The 20,064-nt window shown below is 35.6% G+C and overlaps 2 protein-coding genes across 3 annotated transcripts in view; one reads left to right on the top strand and one right to left on the bottom strand.

Moving 5' to 3' along the window:
• The window catches only part of LOC139135935 (ER degradation-enhancing alpha-mannosidase-like protein 1), a 492,448-nt gene that overhangs the window by 57,065 nt on the left and 415,319 nt on the right, over positions 1 to 20,064 (bottom strand). Inside the window, exons 4-6 of the mRNA XM_070703714.1 lie at positions 6,159 to 6,330; positions 5,662 to 5,845; positions 3,277 to 3,368 (exon numbers count right to left, since the gene is read on the bottom strand). Coding sequence (XP_070559815.1) covers positions 3,277 to 3,368; positions 5,662 to 5,845; positions 6,159 to 6,330 — 448 coding nt within the window. The remainder of the gene's footprint in view (positions 1 to 3,276; positions 3,369 to 5,661; positions 5,846 to 6,158; positions 6,331 to 20,064) is intronic.
• LOC139135936 (growth hormone secretagogue receptor type 1-like) overlaps positions 1 to 20,064 on the top strand; it is a 157,757-nt gene that overhangs the window by 89,073 nt on the left and 48,620 nt on the right. The window lies entirely within an intron of this gene.

The raw sequence follows: 20,064 nt of genomic DNA, 5'->3' as shown, positions 1-20,064 counted from the left end.
AAATTTTCTTTATAGGATGCACACCTCCATTCTCAAAAAACCCTTAATTCGAGCCAGTATTTCTTATCTTGGCTTGGATTTTAACAGTTTAAATAGCTGCAAAGTTGCGTTCACTGTAAATTTTCTCTTTTGAAATCTACCTGAGTTAAATATAAATCTCAATATGTGAAATTTAAACACCGGGCTGTTTGTAGTAGTGTTTTGACCCCAACAAGGTCACTCTTAATTACTTGCCACCATTCCATGGGGGCCATAAAACCTTTTCTGTATTGGTTTTCCTGTTCTGCAAGCTATTAATATGTTTCTGTCTATCTTCACTATAATTGCCTTTCCCACACCCATGGGAGATCGTCCCTGCGATACTTCTGCTATTTAAATCACATGCAAAGCGCGCAGGAGTGTTGTCATTTTATCTGTTAAAACCTGTATTCGTTGTTTGCAACAAAAAAGCGATAAAGTCGACCGGGATCATTATTACAGATCTAAAGCACCAGTCATAGGTCACCAACCTTGATAGTCTGGAAAATTTTCTAATCCTGATTAAGACCGGGCTTATCAGATCTTTATCATATCAAACTTTTTTCAGTAGTGTTAACATTTACGTCACGTAGTTTAGTGGCAACATTATCATTGTAGGTCAGCCAATTCTTTGATGCCCAGCTTGTTTTGCACAAAGGCAAATTGTTAGTAATGTTATATTACTGTGGCACAATCATGAACTTCAACGTTGAAGTTGTTGTACTGTGTATGCGTGTCAGGATTTGGGAGTAAAAAACTGATCAGTAAGAATCAGCGCCAATTTGAATTGACAGAAAATACTGTGCCCTTGTGTAATAACCTATTTTTACATCTTTGCTTAGGAAATAACTGAAAGGACAACTTTGGTTTGATTTTTACAGTCACAAACTGCCATTTCTTGGTAAGGGCAAATGTTCAAATTGCTTAGACCAGCCTGGGGATTCCCCGGCCGCAGCCGCAGATGCGTATGATAAGTAGATGACCATTGTGTAGGGTTGGCTGGGAATGATGATCCCTGTTGGATAAGAATTCAAGAAATGCCCATACTGGCCCCTTGGATAAGGTTTTTAAGGGATACCCATTCTCGCTATAGGACAGCGTGGCCCCGAAATACCCACAATGGCTATTCGGTGAGGTTTCACCAGCAGTACCAATCCGGGATATTGTGCAAGGTTGGCCAGGAATACACACATAGACATAGTTGGCCAGGAATGAGTTCAATGACTATCGCATTGGGTTGACAAGGAATATCCACACTGACCATTGTGTAGTGTTGCCTAGAAATGCAGCTTTGAAATGTTATGAAGCTGCGATGTTGCCAATGAGGCGTATGTTACTGTATATGATAGTACGATTCATTCGATTAACCCTTTGAGCGCAAAAGTTACATTTTGTCGCCTTTATCATATGTACACCAGTCAATTTTCTTAATTTTTGCTAAAACTTTGATAAAATCTGTAGCCCATTAAATGTGATGTTTATTTGGTCCAAAATTATGAAAAAATAACATAAAAATTAATACAATTGGTAAAATGTTGCACCAAAATTTTCGGCGGGAAAAATTACAGCCCTCAAAGGGTTAAGAGTTACGAATCAAAAGAGTGCGGTAAATAAAGGAGAGGTGTGGAGGAAATGAAGGGAAGGTACTATCAGGAATTGAAAATTCATACTCCGTATTCTCGGTAAACATTAACCACTTAAACATGGGACAGAAAGTAATTTATCTAGCTTAGCTCAAACTCAATTTGCCGTTGTTCGCACACTGTTCGCTCAGCTGACTCCCGGCAACCATAAACTTTAAGGTTTTTGTTTGTATTACTCATTGCCGATACAGGGTACAATGGCCACAGTGATGCAATGATCTCTTTGAGTATGCAAAACAACATACGAAGTCTCTGCTTTGTGATGACGTATGATGCATAAGGCCGTCCTTGAGATTGAAAAGCACGAGAAATATGTTGCATTGCACTACACATCTAGTGTCAAGTCCACATAGGTCGAATTGCAACTGAATCACACCAACCCATGTCCAAGAGCAGCGTTACGGTTGTTAGTGGTAAACATCCACAACACAATCGTAGGTAAAAGTACACGTGTACATCGCAATACACTTTTAAGTTGAGCATTTTCGAAAAGTAACTGACCCACCATCAATTACATGTGACCGAAGCAGCAGGAGATGCAGGCTGAAGAACAAAGCTATACATGCAAGACGGGTGTATATAAAGATATAAAACTGATGTGGCGATAAAGGTGAAAGATAAAATAACAACAACATTAAACTGGAGATAAAATGGGTCTAAAGAACGTCAAAGAGTGAAAAAAACGTGAAAGGATTGATGTGAAAACGAAAGTCACAGACGGTTCTTGACTGAAATTCTCAACTTATTTGTGATTCCCCCAATGAGGGAATAACACATGTTAGGAGAACCGTAGAACGTTAACTTTGTACTTGTCCCATATCCAGATTATCAACAAAGACACGCTCGGACTGTTAAATAATGACAAACATGTGGTATACTGAGTAACGTTTGCACGACAATGTTCAAACAAATTCCAAGCTGAAGGTGACTTTCATGCCAGAAAAAGTTTCCCATTTGTCTAACATTACTAACACGTCATTATAAAATATGTAGAATGCTCTATCTGTCGTAAATGATTTGCCTTTTCCTTTACATTTTCAACAATAACATTTCTAACATTGTGTGGTGGAGAAAGCGTTTTAAGTATCAAAGCACTTTTTAGATTCACCTTTCAATTTGTAGATTTACCTTTCAATGTAAGTTAACACAAAAGGAATTTCCAGCTGAATATTAAAAATAGATAACCTTGATAGAATTCTACACTTCCTAACCGATACTTATATTCTTTTAAGTTGTCAATTTCCTATCAATTCAGCGTAGATAGGTTGAGGAAATTAGCCGCATTAAAAGCCTGGAGGGAACAAAGGAGGAGACGCTCGGCGCCCTCGCACGGCTGTTCATTAATTCATATGTGACAATTTCCAAGGCTTTATTAGGAAATAACGCGCATTGAATTATTAAACATATTAACAGCCAACGACATGTTCTCACTTCCTTAAATAATAATGTATTTATGAAGATTTCCCATCAAACAGAACCTGCTTAACTCGCTATGCTTACAAGGAAGAGCAAGTTACCTTTTCAACGTGGGAGATGCCTTCTAACCATTTTTCCAAAGTGCACATAATACAATAAGACTATGAATATGCAATATTGGCTCGACATGTTTACTTACCTTAAGTAAATATTCATAATAAGAATCGACCCCTGCACCAAGGCCACTCTGTTGTCCTACCCACTTTCCAGTTTGAATGTTGACTACATTCCCTGCATAAAATGGACGAAGTACGTTACATAACTTGTTTATTCATAGAAAATAAAAGCCAGGAAAAACAGCAACGTCAACGATAGAACGAACAAAATCATTCAGAACGACACCAAAATAATATAATATATAATATATGTAATATATCTATATTATATATATTATTATATATAATATATACAATATATAATAATCACAATAATAATAACACCACCTCCACCATCATCATCAACAACAACAGCAAATACTACTACTACTACTACTACTACTACTACTACTACTACTACTACTACTAAGAAGAAGAAGAAGAAGAAGAGAAGGAGAAGAAGAAGAAGAAAGAAAGTAAAGTTGCTAGTATTAGTCACATTTTCGTTCATCTACACTGAAACTGTTCTGTACTCTGTCAATCATACAACATTCAAAGCATGTGATTTTGCGATGTTTTCACCTCTTTGTAATCAATAAAAACTGTCGATGTTAAGAATAAGGAATCTTTATGCAAATTTGTTTCCGAAACCGACACAGTGATATTTGGACTATGTTCGCATGAACTCGATACATCAAATGTAGGAATCATAGCTTGCCTCATCAACAAGTGTTTCTGCCTAATATTATCAGCACCGTCGATATGTAGCTAAATTTATTTAAATGCCGCCCATATTGAACTTTGCAAGAAGACTCGGCTAAGCTAATTGGTGTTACACAAAATCTCACAGAGAACCGGTTGGCAAGAAATCGTCAATATTCGTGCAGTGACCTCGACAAAGAACCGTTTTGTGCGGGATGTGTTCACATTCAAAGGCTGTTGTTTGGATTCTGTCTGCTTAGCTAAACAAGAGAGTAACCTGTTTTAGAGTGCTCTAATTTGTGTCCCATTCACATTTCCTTTTGTAAACAACTGCTTCTTTCCATCAAAACCTCCATTATAAAAGTGGTTTTACCTCTAATCTTTGTAAATGCGAGAGACGTGCGTATGTTACAGAGCTGAAGATCTCAAAAGATTAGACACAGTCGGCGTAATCCGCCTGACTGCTGTGCTGCTTGTTGAATCCACACGCTGCGATGCCGTTAATAAACTTCCAAGAGTAGCCAATGGTATCGGCGATATAGGAGTGACACCCCTCGAACTTTCTAGCTGACAAATTCTTAAAATGTATGCAATCAGCACGAAGTTATTGCCAATTATATATCTCATTATCGTTCTTTTACTAGGGTTGCAGGGACTAAAAAACTAAAGTTTTGTCATTTAACAACAATTTGAAAATGACGTATATTCTGAATCTGATCCGTAAACTACGCGACTGCGTCTGTCAATAATGTGTAAATTACATGCTTCCGACAGTAACGGCAACATTAACACGTATCCGTGAAATTATTTGGAAAATGTGCTCGTAAAATAGCCTAGTAATTTATGATCACTCTGCATCCATCTGCCAATGTATTTGCCAATCGACCAATTAATCAATATTGGTTCGCATTAACGCAGATGGAACGGACGACATCAAAGAATGATTGCCTACTGATTTTCGACTTCCTCTAGCTTCCTCTAGGGGATTTCTCCAAGTTCAGCGACAACGTTATTGCGAAAAATGTTCCGTGTTTGCAAGCTTCGTTCAAGTGAAATTATGTAGTTTGTCAGGACAAAATTTTTCTTCTGACTTCCACGTACGGATTTGAGAATATACGGCATAACAAAGGCTTTTGCTCGATTTAAATGTTAAAAGCTGACAAGAAGTTTGCGATTATAAGAGTATTTGTGCTTTTTTTTCCTGTAATTGTCTTCGACGCGATTCTGAGTGAAGTTATATAGACTACAAGGTTTTCAATGTTTGGATTACCAGGAAAGCCCCTTTTTTGTCTACATTCAAACATAATGGCAATTCATTGAAAAGAATTGTGTTTTAAATTTCTGGTATCCTTCATTTTGAATCCTTAAAAAAAGATGACACGAAGTATAATATGATGAATAAAACAAACTTAAGACAGTTCAACGACATCTGGAGTAGTAAGCACATTTAAATCATAGACGTTAAAGAACTGTTTTATAGAGAACACCGCGTTGAGCCAGTCATAAATTATCCAAGTAAATGGAAGCATATATCTTCCCTAATTAGGCGATCGACATTTTTATGTCTGTTGCACAATTATCAGCAACATAAAATATAAGCTTACGATGCCGTCCTTCCACGCTTACTTAAACCTTAACTAAAAAGCCATCAAACCGTCTTGCTGGTATACGATGAGAACATCCAAACCATTTCGCAAAATCGATAAATTCAGCGAAATTCAACTCACCTAAAAGGCCCGTACTATTGGACCTTAAACTCCAAAGTGAACGCATAGCTCTTCTGGCAAAACTTTCGAATGTGGGATCTTCCGTAAGCTTACTCAGCGTTCCAAATTCCAATAGTAAAGAACCACCCCCAGCTGTGCAAGTTTCGTTTATGGAGTCTTTTGGAAGACCAAATTTAAGGTTGACCTGTAAAAGAACATTAAGATTATGACGTCAGTCGACGCTCAAATTGCCCAAGAACAAGATCCGACGTATAAGATTACAAAATCTCCTTGTTACTCTTAAAGTACTATTTCTTTCAACATCATATATTCGAAGTCTCCTCTGTTGAATGTTTATAATGGTGTCCCTTTGGCATTACCATTTTACCTCTTTCTAAGAATTTAAGACTTGCACTCTTGGAATCACTCAATCCACGTAGTAATGTGCCATGAATTTTGATAATAAGACCGATGTTACTGAATCACTATCATCAGAGCAACGCGATTGTTGTACAAACCCTTGGGTGAGGTATTCCTGTCTCTGTTTTTTCGAAACCGGAAAGCAGCCGTGTTCCCAAGTCGTGCGCCAGGTGCAAAAGACCGTTCTCATAATCTGAAACTTCCACATCTCCGAATGGCTTGGCTGGGTCAATTATGATCAAATGTGCTGACAACAGTGCTCCTAATACTCTGTAGTAGTAATGAAAAAACATCAATGATTGGTTAATTGTTGGTGTAAATCGACCATGGGCGAATAACGCAACAATTTCGAATATACCCACATATAGCCATGGCGAACATATTATGAATGCAATGATACTGTTTATTTCGCGGAGCGCGGCGAAATCGTAAATTACGCAATCGGAGTAAATCGACTCCTCTTTATTTCACGAACGATATAAAATGAATGTAGGCAAGGTACTATTGAGTGGTGACGTGTAACATCATTCATTTTTCTGCAGACTACAGAGAAGCACAAATGACGTATCTAAATTCAGTTATTCATTCTTTAGAATTACTTTTAATATTATGCTTGTTTCCTGCATCCACTCCATATTGTATCAGTATATTTTTTCAATTTTCCTGAGGAATGCATTCCTACTGGGAAATGCTCTGAATTTAGTGATTCCCGAACGTCAACAATGTCGCTAACGACTTCGACGTTTGTCAACCACCAGGGATTCGTAGGTAACTCCTCTAAACACCCTTGTCGCTGCTAACTAAGATCAACTGGCGCCTAGTCTCTTTTTGCACTGTCTTACGATGAAAGTATACATTGGGAGTATATAACAAGAATAATCAAGATGCACATATACACAATACACGTGTTTCATGACCTTATACTAGAAATATACTGAAACATTGCTAATTTCATACATAAAACATGTAACCCTCAAACTCTAAGATGAGAAACGTTGTCTGTATAGAAAACCAACTGACCGGAATGTACACGTGCAGAAGCAAATACAGCTCGAGCGGAATAGTATTAATCATATCCCAGACGCAATATGCAAGTGAAAAGTCATCATCTTCTGGGATACTATGATGAATCTGAATTCAATTAATAATAAAACCATAGCGTGCAGTACTGGAGCATCGATCAATCAATAAACACGAAAGGAAACAGACACAGAACCACCTGTTTTGACAAACTTCTCATGGAAACTCAAACAGCAATACCAGGAACACAGTTCGCCCACATCTTTCAGTTGAGTTTCTCAAAAGGATCCAACACTCATGGGATCATAAAATGAACACTCAACAAGTATTGGTAATAATATGTCTACTCTGCACTACGTGTTCGGAAGTATTCTCCGAACGCCGCAATGAAAACAAATATTGACAATAGAACTGCCGCCTTTCCTATTCGCCGGAAATAATACGCCTTCACAAACCATTTACGTAGCAGAACTTCTTTACAATGGAAGTAAACAACTCTTGCTAAATATCGTGTCAAAATAACTTGAACAATCAAACAATAAAAAACAAAACAAAAAAAACATAAATTATGAAAGTAGTCTCTCAGGAAAATATCGCTGATAGATATGGCAAAGCATGCACGGTATTGATAAATAGTTAAAGGAACACTTTTAAATATCGGTTACCATACTGATTTTAGCTAGATGGCATTCCACACTGGCGAACTTTTATTTTTTTCGGTTCAAAGAAAGCAAAATTTAGAAAAATGCATGAACGTAACCGAGATAGGTGAATTTGTTTTAAAGGAGATAAGTATCCGCAGTCCGCAGAAATTGAACGTTTTCGGTAATTTCACCACGCCTGTATGCTAGGGTATTGACCATGGTTAACAACATGGTGCAATTTTAAAATTACACTACTGTTCCTGACTGGCAATGCCAATGGCATAAATTTTGTATCTTAGCAAACGTCATGAACGACACATTCATCTTTAAGTCATGAAATTTACTTAATTGATATCAATAAAATATTTTGCTCGAACGTGATACGCATTCCATATTTGCATTTCGTTCGGATCAATTTATCATTTTGACAGGAGGCACTGCAAGGCAAGATTTACAATTGCTGGCAACATGTTATCGCGACAAACACAGGGTTTGTCTGTTACTTCAGGCAAGGCGTTCATTGACAACGGAGTTATGGTTTTTTAAATTTCAACCGTCGCCGATTTACATTTGAATGTATTTTGAATAAATGGTCTGTGCATCAAAAGAACAGTATCATAGTGAATATTTTTCCTTCACTTTGACGAATTTCAAGAATGGAAAAATACATAGTTTCTGAGAAGAATCATTTCAACAGATCAGCATCACTCCTTCAAAATACTGTATGTAAGGGTCGAATGACTCTTTGTTGCCCTGTCACAATCAATCCCTGGAATATGATAATGCGTGTCGTATTTCAATGTCTAAATCTCATTTGTTCCTTCGACGTGCTGAGAATAATAAGAACTGATCAAGTAGTTGGTTCGGTCATAGAATGTATGAGTGGTACTTAAAGAGGGGAAATCGTGCTAATGCCATTGCACAAGGCAAAATATGAAAGCCGAATCTGTCACGCACACAGATATTAGAATTCAAGTATAATTGTGCAAACCCTTGCGACCACTTCAATTTGCCAAAAATTCTCTTGAATTTGATGGAAAAATCAGTGTGATCGTATTTGTTTCAGGTGACGATTCTTTGTCGTTTGTGGCATTAACTTAACGATACTATGACATTCTTAGTCTCTGCACTGAAGAATTGTTCGCGGGAGTCCGACTTGTAATTATCGACAAAAAACACCTTCAGCTAATGGTGGAATGAGGTGCTCATGTACACGGTAAGCAGAGTCAGGCGCAAACCAATTGTTTTATTTGTCCTCCTCATTGTCAATGTCTGTATGTTAATATTGACCGTGGAAGTAGCAATGTCTTGCTACTACCTCCATGGAGTCGATAATTCTTATTAATTACACTGCAGTTACACTAATCGGTCCTTAATAAAGCTGCATACTCTTTGTATATCTTCAAAAATTCGGGAATAACTGTTTTCAACCATCTCATTACCACTTTGTCCTTTGGTCTCGTAATTTCTGAAACGGAGGGACGATGATTAAGCGGTACCAAAATTTACAGCGGAATAAAGAAAGGTCCCTATGGCCATTTCTTAAAAAGGCAAATAGCTTCCTCTATGTCATGCTCTCTTTTTCTTTAGTTTTGCCCCGGTAACATAGACTTTAATTAACGTTTATAGTCCTTAACTACAAGAGAGCTGATATTAGACTTCCTCCGTCGTTTGGAACGAAGAGGTCGCCACTTCATATTGGCGCCATTCGACTCTGCACTGCAATCAAACCGAGGAAAACGATAAGGCGTATCTCGAGAATTACAAGTAGTCATTTTCCTTGGAGGATTCGTGTTTTCCTTCTACAATACTTTGCCAGTTTCAAAGGTTAAACAAAGAAAAATATGAAATCGAAGGCATGTAACAGTCAACAACTATAGCGTTTTATAGTTAATCGTTTGTAAAGAATTATGTAGATATTGACAAAATTTATTACGCATAAAAAATTTTATCCTACATTTTCATGATGAACAGATCCGGAAGGAAAATTCCATTCGAAGAGATGTTTATGCTCTTTTGGAAAGTTGTAGCCCTTAAATCTAAGGCAATCATAAAATCTAATCAAAGGATACATGTTTCACCTCTGCACGAATGTTTCCCTCCCAAAATCAATAAGGCATAAGTTAGCTGCGTATCTAGAAGACTGTTTTTCATCAACTGTTTTTCATTACCGCTTTTAAAGTGACGGTGCTTTTTGGGTTTTCAGCCCCATTTGTTTTTAATATCTTTCTGTATAACTTATCAACATCCCAGTTTTGTGTATGTGATGTTTCTAGTGATATCTTTAATATTGTTATATATGGTAGTTTTTCGCTGCCTTTTTGTTTTTATGTATATCTTTTTAAACTTTTTAACCTGACCGCTGTCGTACAAAAAATTGCCGATATTTTTGGGATAATAAAGAGCTATTGTATTGTATTGTAGTAACAGCAAAGTGATGAAAATCTGAAACACACGGGCTGAATCGTAAACGATACAAATGTAAAAAATTAAAACCAGACAAATAGGATCATTTACATTTATTTCATGCTTACATACTTTTTCTGTTTCGATAAACATTGTTTCTAGTTTAATGGTTTCAATAAGCATCGCTTCCTGCAAAGATGACTTTGCTGATATGGCTTTTTTAGTGCGTTTGCATGTCGTCCATACCTTATCACATCAATCTGTTTTTCTGTCGATTGTCTCAGTATTGCATATCTTCCCGTGCAACAACTTTATAGCTGTGTCAAAGTTTCGTGGTTCTGACGTGAATACAAATTAAAGAACCCTGGTTCAAGCCTTGAAAATGATTGTTTACATTGGAAGACGCGATGATAGTAAACCATCTTGAAGAACTTTTAGAATACAGATAAAAGCCAAATAGCTTATTTGCTTCCGGAATGAGATTACGAACACACATTTCTCGTCCACCGAATTGTTCCGTTTGCTTTGCTAACTACGGCGCGATCGCTTGCTGTTTATCCCCTTTAATCGATTATGGGACTGTTTTTGTAAAAGTTTGTGGGGATGTAAATCGGTAATGTCAAATTTGAAGTCATTTTATAATATTAAAGTTTCACTCAACTTTTTCTGTTCAATGTCAAGACAAACAACAAAAAACCATTGTACACAATTTAACCCTTTTCCTGCCAGACAGTAATAACTGTATCATTTCCCCATCAGCAAAGTCAGTAAACAGCGGTATTGAGCCAAAACATGACGTATTTTCACCCACTTGGCTTGGTATGTTATAGTATCTTTTGTCCAAAAAAAATCAAGTTTACAGTAATATGTTTTCAACAGCCTTCAAATCTACAGTATTATGTTAAAATACATCATATGGAATACATTGTGTTTCATTAATTTTAACCATCTTGATCTGGTGGTGAAATATGGACCTGGCAGGAAAAGGGTTAACGGTTAACTGACGTAAGGAGCTTTCAAGTACAAAGTACAAGTACAAATACTGGGCTTTAAAACCACATTGTTACTCAAACACATTCATATTTGACTGAGCACGACAATTATGTTTTCCTCTAAAATGTTTTTAAGTGGCATCAAAGTCTTAACTTAATGTAATACACACTTTGTGGATTATGACGCATGCATTTATCATCGTGTGACTATTTGCGATGATTGTCCCAATGTTTACACGACACGTCCCTGCTTGCATATGTTCTCGTTTAATTCACCAAGCCTACCTCTCCTCGGTGAAAGCTCTGTAATTGATCAAACCATATTTTTGTATGTTGCTCGTCTTTTGGAACTGGCAAGATCGTACTATAGTCAGGGCTCGAAATCAACTTTTTTCCCTGGTAGTCCCATTGGGCTATTATTTTCTGAAGATGGTAGCCCAGTGACAAGATCTGGTAGCCCATGCATGAATGAAGAGGTTTTATGTAAAGGATATTTTTATTGATATCTAGATAATGGAAGATTTATTTTTCACAATTCTATATATGAAGTGAATTTTCTATTTTTCTATTTTTATTGATATCTAGATAATGGAAGATTTATTTTTCACAATTCTATATATGAAGTGAATTTTCTAGTCATTTAACATCAATACCTGCAGATCATAGCCTTAGGAGAATGGTATAGCATGTGTAGTGGACAACGGTGACGCCTCAAAGTTTGACGACCTATTCACACATAATTGTGATGTTCGCCTTGGCAAGGTTTCACTCAGCACGTGTAAACATAAAATGGCTGAAAATAGCTTGGCTATGAATTTCAGGATGACAACTTGGTACAGTCATGTTCTTAATATTTTCGTGGCAATTTTGGCTATATTTCTCATCCATAGTACACTATCACGGGATCTCGTACACTTCGGAAAGCGTAATTTGTGGATGGCCCTACAGCTTTTTCTTCGGATCGCAGTTTGAATAATTTTGTGTTTATTGATACATTGTGATTAAAAAACTGAAAATGAATTTTCGTTGTCATCATTTCCTGAGCCTGTCATCTAAGTACATCAGTTCAGATAATGATATTTTATTGAAAGTTTGTCGCAACAAATTCGACCGCTCTGTCGCCTTTAAATTTGCACAACAAAGTTATAGTCTGGCCTTTCTGTGTCCAGCTAGGTTGACTGTATGAGCGTCGGTCAACTCAAAGCGATCAACATCATGCCGCCCACTAAGTAGTTTCATGTCCCTGGCTTTGGTAGTCCGTGTGGTCCATTTCAGGGGTTTTGGTAGCCCATGTGAAAAGTTGGTAGCCCGTGGACGCGGGACTACCGCTAATTTCGAACCTTGCTAATAGTGGATCGTTGTGTAATTTTAGAGTACGTTTCAGAGTTGGACAAAACCAACAACTGTCGACAAACAACATCGTCAGCAAACCCCAACGTCTAATGTACATGTTTCATATTAAACAAACCAACCAGGATAATAAAATCTCCCTTCTTCATTACTCTCAAGACCAAAGTAGTCATCGGGGCGATTTGCGATAGTTTTGCATGAACGAAGCTGACACGTGAAATACAAGTAGAACAACTAATATGTTCATCCCTCAAGTTCTTATCTAGAAAGACATCTGACTCAACAATATACTGGTGATCTCAAATTTGTAGTAAGTAGCATACAATAAAGTGTATGCCACTTGGCGGTCAAGCCAGCTACAACGTCATTTGTAATTACATATCGTTTACCCAATTTTTTACATTTAGAAGACGAATTTAAAACAAATGTAGAGAGTAATTTCGAGAAACATGCATCCCTCTTTTAGCGTAAATGCGTTGATAAGACGAAAAGCACAGCTGAGACAGTTGGATTCAATAAATATGCATTACATCGTCCATTAAGTTGTTCGCTATTTGTGATTGTAGCTTTCGAACATCCTGCGTTGAATTTATTATCCCTGAAACAATTTGCGCATCTTTTGCCGAAATGTGTTCCTGACCTATGAGGCGTACCGAGGTGTGAGAATTTGACAAGTTACATGTTTTACAATCTCTTTTCGGATAATCTTTTGCGATCATAAAAACTAAGTATAGCTTAAATGAGCTATAGCTAAAATAAAGCTGTAAAGCTTTACCTCGAAGTCTTTTTGGATGCACTCAGAATTCAGGTAATTGTTTGAAAATAGTGCACAACACAAGAAAGGAGCACGTCTCCACCATAAGAATAGAGTTATCATTTTCTCAGGCTAAAATATTCCCGGCATTTGAAGATTACAAAAACACAAAATTTATAACAATGTAAAGCACTTAACATTATACGAAGATTTAAATTCTGATGGGATTCAAACTTCAGTGTCATTACTCTATCTACAGTCCCATTGCTCTATCTAATATCACAACAGCTATGTCAGCGCTCTGGCGATGCTATTGACAGACTGATAAAAATCACCGGTGATGAAAATGAGGTCGGATGGCAAAACTACAACCTTATCTTTAACCTTCTCCTTTATTCTTCGCGCGGTATGTTGAACCAGATTCACAATGAAGATTTCGTAAACATTACGAACATGAAAACGTTAAGTGTCAAACCTTCAGTTCAACGTTTTCTTCGAACTAATGACATCGATGGTAACGGACACTTTCAGTGTTAAAAATAGTCCTTCTTTGCAACAATACAGCTTGCGCCGTGTGATTGTACTCTGATCGCACGGAAGATGTACATACTGACATTTCCCAAGATTACAACAGTGCCTTTCGCTTTCACTTATCGCACCTTTCCCATTTCTAAATATTCCAGTCGTAATAGGGTTCGACTCACCATAAATTGCAAAAGAATTTTTTTCTGCAGAATGCATTTTGGAGAGGTACAAAGAACAACATACAAAAAATTTACTCAAATCCGCCTTGGGGATGTATGTCTAATTTGCCTAAATCCAATATGGCGGCCAAAATTCCAATAAATGACATTTTCAGTCGAACACCACATATTAAAACAAGCTATTTCAGTGATTTTTAAGTGTAAATATAGTTCTTGGGCATAAAGGAACACTTTTCAGGTTCAATGTTTTAAAAAAGCACTATGATAATTTGCTTAAACCCAACATGACTGCCAAAAACTGTGAAGTCCTATGACACTTATATATTCAAAATATGGAAAATACGCCATAAACTTATAAATCTATATTTATAACGATCCATTTAACACTGAAAGTCTATTTTAATAGGTTTGTGGGGCACCTGAATGTATTTAAATACTTCATAAATATATCGTATTTTGTAAAGGACGCTATGGGCTGATTTTAAAGACTTCCATATATGTTTTACAAACAGATTAAAGCAAGTAATATCATGATATATTTTCACTATTAAGAAAGTTGTACAATTTAAATTACATCGTAATGTTTATATATAAGACACCTGTTAATTATTGTTAGTCGTCTAAATCATTTATTAGGTTTCTTAATATTGAACAATGGCTTTAATTGTGAAGTGCATTATTTGTGATTTGTATCGGTGATTAATACAATACTGTGACAAAACGTGTAATCTGTAATGTTTACTGTTAAAAAAGACGTGTACAAAATGTTTACTTGTTAATTTAGACAGAACCAACTCATTTTGGATGAGTTTATCTTTAGTAGATTCCCCTAGATGACAGACAAGAAGGCATCACACATAATGGTAAAATATAATAAACACAACAAAGCTAATAAAAATCACAGAAACAAAGAATAATAGGACAAAAATTATACAATTTCTACAATACACACAAATTAAAACAGTACAGTTGCAAAAGATGTCAGATTCCTACATCCTTATCACCATACAAAATAAACATTTTAAAACAACACGCTTAACAAGGGCTTAAAATTATTTCAAACACCTAATCATCACAACGGAATTTAACTTTTACATAAAACTGACAAGAATATCTGGAAAAATGACATTTCGATATATTATGACACCTAAACTTGGTTGTAATTGTGTATGCTAATGTTTTTCGAAGTGAGGACATTCGTTGGGACTATGATTTCTTGTGATTGTCTTTTTTAGCTCACGTGTGTGAACACGTGGGCTAATGTCATAGCGATGTCTGTCTGTCCGTGTGTATGTGTGTGAGTGTGTGTGTGTTTGTCTGTTTACACGATAACTCAATAACGCCTGAACGGATTCAAGTCAGATTTGGTAGACAGGTACTATATGCTACTTGCAAGAACTGACTAGATTTTGGTTAGTGTGGCTTGCATATTAATGAAGTTATGCAATATCGTTTTTTCCGTACAATTGTTTCCCTATGGAGACGGTAATGACAGTGTAGACATATATCAAGAAATAATCCACAAAATTTCATGAAACTTTTCACAGATGACAATCTGAGAACATTGTCATGATACTGTGAGTGTCATGTGAATTATCTGCTCATTTGCATATTTAATGAACTTTTGTTATTAGTGACATAACTCTGAAATTCCTGCACCAAACTTGATGATACTTGCAACAAATATTGATCTGATATATATCTAATTATATTGGGCAGCATTAAATTTAATGAAACGTGCTACAAATGTTGACCTGATGGATATATAATTGTCCCATGAAACATTGAGCAGTGTCAAGTTAATTAACAGCTCATTTGCACATTAAATAAAGTTTTTTAATTAGTGATTAAACTTTGAGAGTACTGTCCGAAGTTTATAAAACCTACTACATATAGTGATATAACAGATATCTGTTTGCTTTATGAAGCGTACTACTATTAATGAACCTGTTGTAAAACACGTGAGCATATTCAGTTCACATCTGGTTCTGATTCTTTTGAATGCGATAATTGGTTGTTTTGGAAATAGATTCTTTAATGTTTTGTTCTTTCAAGTTCATACCAGTTTTCTGTCAGGGATTGTATGATTCTCTTAGTTTTCATTTATGGATTACATTGACGTGAAAAATAGACTCTCGTCCTTGGTTTGGTTTGCTACTTTTTGTTCCACTTGCCTTCTAACTTTACGTTATTCTACCCCGATGATGATCTATTTCTCGTTTTTAGTTAGTCTACATCATGAATTTGGCATTTTACTTTAATGTTTTACTTTTAATGAGGCCTTTGAATATTGCACCAGAATGACATGGCTTTCTGTGTCAGAACTGGAATGTGTCAGTTGCTTTTGTGTGTTCCGGTAGGATAAATCTTCTTTGTTGTTACCTTTAATATAATTAGGCCTGAATATTAGATTTATTTATCAGAGTTTCAAGCAAAAAATTGAAAATTGGATAAACTTATGTTCATACATCATCTCGGAATCTCTGCCAGAGCGATATTTGTTTTGCATGTTGCTGAATTATTCTCATTTCTGTCTCATGAAATGCAATATCAGGTATTTCCAGTGAAACTGGAGATCCCTCACAGCACTAAAATTCTGTTGTGAAATTGTGTATTTCGTTTTTCATTCACTTCGTGCCATTTCCTGTTGACTTTGTGTAGTATCACTGGTTGTCCAATTGTCTCTGACATTTCCTCTATATTTTATCATCAGCGCCTAGAACTGCTGCTCTCGCGTCTTTATCAAATGCTTGATTATTATGTTCTCTTTTTAGATAGAATTTGCAATGCGTTGCGTTCTGCAATCATCGTGTAATTCTTCTATTTTAAGGTACTTTCAAGGGAGCACGTTACGTAGCTTTCAGATGGTTTCTAAACTTTGTATTTTCTGTTGTATGTGAGGTCCATTTTTATTTTCAATGTATAGAAGTGTCTTTTTTCCAGATGTATTTGTTTGTATTGTTTAAAAGTTTGATTCTGTTGGGATGAATAGGTGTTGAATAATTTGAAGACGTTTTTAAGCATGCAGTTTTCAATCTTTGTGAGTTTGTGTGGTCACATTGTCTGCTAAAGTGCTAAGTTTAAATTTGTGTGCATTGTGGCATTTTGTTGCCTTTGTTATATTACATAGAATATTTGTATTTATATTTAATTATATTATATTTGTTGTTTGTGTGTTTACAATAGCTTTGATTTGTTCATTCTATTTTGATTTTATGTATGATGACTTCTTGCCTATCATCCAGGGTGGGTGTACTAAAGATACACTCATTCATAATGAGGGAGTTCAGTCTAAAATAGAAACTACACATTTTGTACATGTCTTTTCAAACAGTGATCAATAAATTATATGGTTTGTCACTGTATAGCATTCAACACCAATACAAATTACAAATAATGCCTTACACAAATGAATCCAATGTTACATTAGGAAGGAGAACAAATGATTTAGATGACTTACAATCATTAACAGTACTTCTCTATCTACAGTTGTCATGTATAGAAAATCACAAAATAATAAAATTGCATGACTTTCTAACATCTTAATAGTATAAGCTATCAGTATATTACTTGCTTTAATCTGTTTGTAAGTCATATATGGAAGTCTCTAAAATCAGCCTAAACTTTCTTTACAAAATACAGTATATTTATGAAGTATTTTTATACATTCAGGTGCTCCATAAACCTATTGAAATTGACTTTCAGTGTTAAATGTGTCGTTGTAAATATAGATTTATAAGTTTATGGCATATTTTACATATTTTTGAATATATAAATGTCATAGGACTTCACAGTTTCTTTTTTATAGATTCCTAGTGCTAGAAATATACTAAAACCTTATTCATATTAGAAACTATTTAGCATTGAGGCATTAATTTGGTAGCCATGTTGGGTTTATGCAAATTATCATTGTGCTTTTTAAAACATTGAACCTGAAAAGTGTTCCTTTATGTCAAAGAAATATTTTTAAACTTAAAAATCACTGAAATAGCTTGTTTTAATATGTGGTGTATGACTGAAAATGTAATTTTTTGGAACTTTGGCCGCCATATTGGATTTAGGCAAATTATTAATATGCCCATGTGAAGCATTGTACCTCAAAAATCGTTTGCCCATGCCAAAGAAATGTGCTGTAGCTTAGAAATCACAGAAATAGCTTGTTAATTACGTAATGTACGGGCGAAAATGTTATTTTGCAGGAATGTTGGCATCCATATTGGATTTATGCAAATATCAAATTGCATATGTAAAACATTATATATTTAAAATGATTCCCTGTGCCAAATAAGTAATGTTAGACTTTAAAATCACTGGAATAGCTTGTTTACCATGTGATATGGGGCCAGTAATGTTGTTTTTGGGTGGCAAAATGTCGTAGATTGACTGGACTAATAGTCATTCTCTTTAGACAAAAGCGCAATTGCATGTACGGCTACAAGGTATCTCATTCAAATAATTATTTGAATCATCGGACCCACAGACTTGACAATCAAAATGTAACGAAACTCGTTTACAGCTACCGAGCTCCAGAGGTAATCAGAATGTTATTTCTTGCGGAAAATCTGATGTAATTAAAAATTCAAATGGCGACGCAGGATATTCATTCATTTTCGACATTTGGATTCGAGGACATTCACTGGCCGCTGAAAGTATACAAACGACATAAACCCAATTGCTGACATCGTGGATATAAAGCTTGTATCTCGAAAATGTATGAGATAACGCCAAAAGGTAATGAAGCATAGTTAGTATGCAAGCCTCTCATTAAACTTTGACTTAACGTGATAATCTCTGAACATGAGCTGATGAAAGGTAGCCAGACAAAAGCTTCAGCCCGAAGAATCTACTGCAATTTTGTTAACAAACTAAGAACTTTTACGGCGTGTCGAGCATTTTGCATATTCAGTCATGCTAAAAGCTGTCTAGACGATGATAACAAGCTTAAATCAATGCTAACGAGAGTGCATTTGGAAAAGGTCAGAGTTTACGAATTTGACAGCCCAACTGTTAGATAATTAAGAATTCAGAACAACATTAATTCTATGAACAAAGGTCCATAGAAAGTACAATCCCATGATGTTTTAAAACTTAAAAAGACCTTAAATACACTATAGATACTTATAAAGCAAAGGCTGTTATTCCTAAGCACCTATTATAGGAAGTTATTTACTATTACAATAACATGATCATTCTGTGCAACGCAGAACTTTGCAGGTATAGCTTTGAAGGGTAGAGTGTTTAAAATTCTAGCACAAACGCTAAACCTTTGGTACATCAATAAACATGAGTACTTAATATAAATGCAAGGAACAAAAATCCCTTGTCAATACAGTGCATATGAATATGCGAAATCCCTTTGTTGCCAATGAAATTCAGGTTTTGACATAAATCCAACTGTCAGAAATAACTATATCCCGACGAGACATAGGTTGTTTTGGCAAATACAGTACTGGTAATTCCCTCACTGCGTCGGAAGTAAACAAAGAAACAGTAGTTGACATATAGAAAAAATATGTTTACAACAAGCAACAGACGGCCAATGTAGATGCGCTGTTTCTAGAAAGTTACCTTTACAAATTTATGCTTCTTTCAAACAACTCAGTAAGAAAATCCCCCGTAGCTACTTTCCAAATAAACCGTCAGAGGAAAAAATGTTTTCACCGAAAATGAGTCCCCTTCCTAAAAATACCAAATTCAGCAAATATCTTCTCTATTTGAACGAAAATGTATGAGGTCATTCCTTTGAACTTACGGACCAAACTTGATTGCTAGTAGATGAACACTTTCAGAGAAGATTTTTTACAAGAAAATCGAGCAAAAATTACAAAAATTCATCCCTGAAAAACTGCATATTGGATTTTAAAGCTATTATACAGTGATAAAGAGAAAAAAACCATGTTTTGACAAAAATAATAAAATAAGCTAAAAAAATTTGTGTATGCAAATTTTAGCAGATTTCATTACCGCTTGAGCAAATCTCCATGTGTACTGTCAACTCTTCCAAACTATACACGACTTGATTACTATTAGACAGTGTCAGAGAATATGTTTGAGGAAAATCAGGCAAAATATAAATTTGGATGATTAAATATGCACCTTCTATGTAAATTTTGAACACAAACTTGATACTGACA

The sequence above is a fragment of the Ptychodera flava genome, chromosome 6 (assembly GCF_041260155.1).
Source record: "Ptychodera flava strain L36383 chromosome 6, AS_Pfla_20210202, whole genome shotgun sequence".
Taxonomy (NCBI): domain Eukaryota; kingdom Metazoa; phylum Hemichordata; class Enteropneusta; family Ptychoderidae; genus Ptychodera; species Ptychodera flava.
Note: the sequence above shows the minus strand (reverse complement) of the source record. Positions and strands in the feature narration are given on the sequence as shown.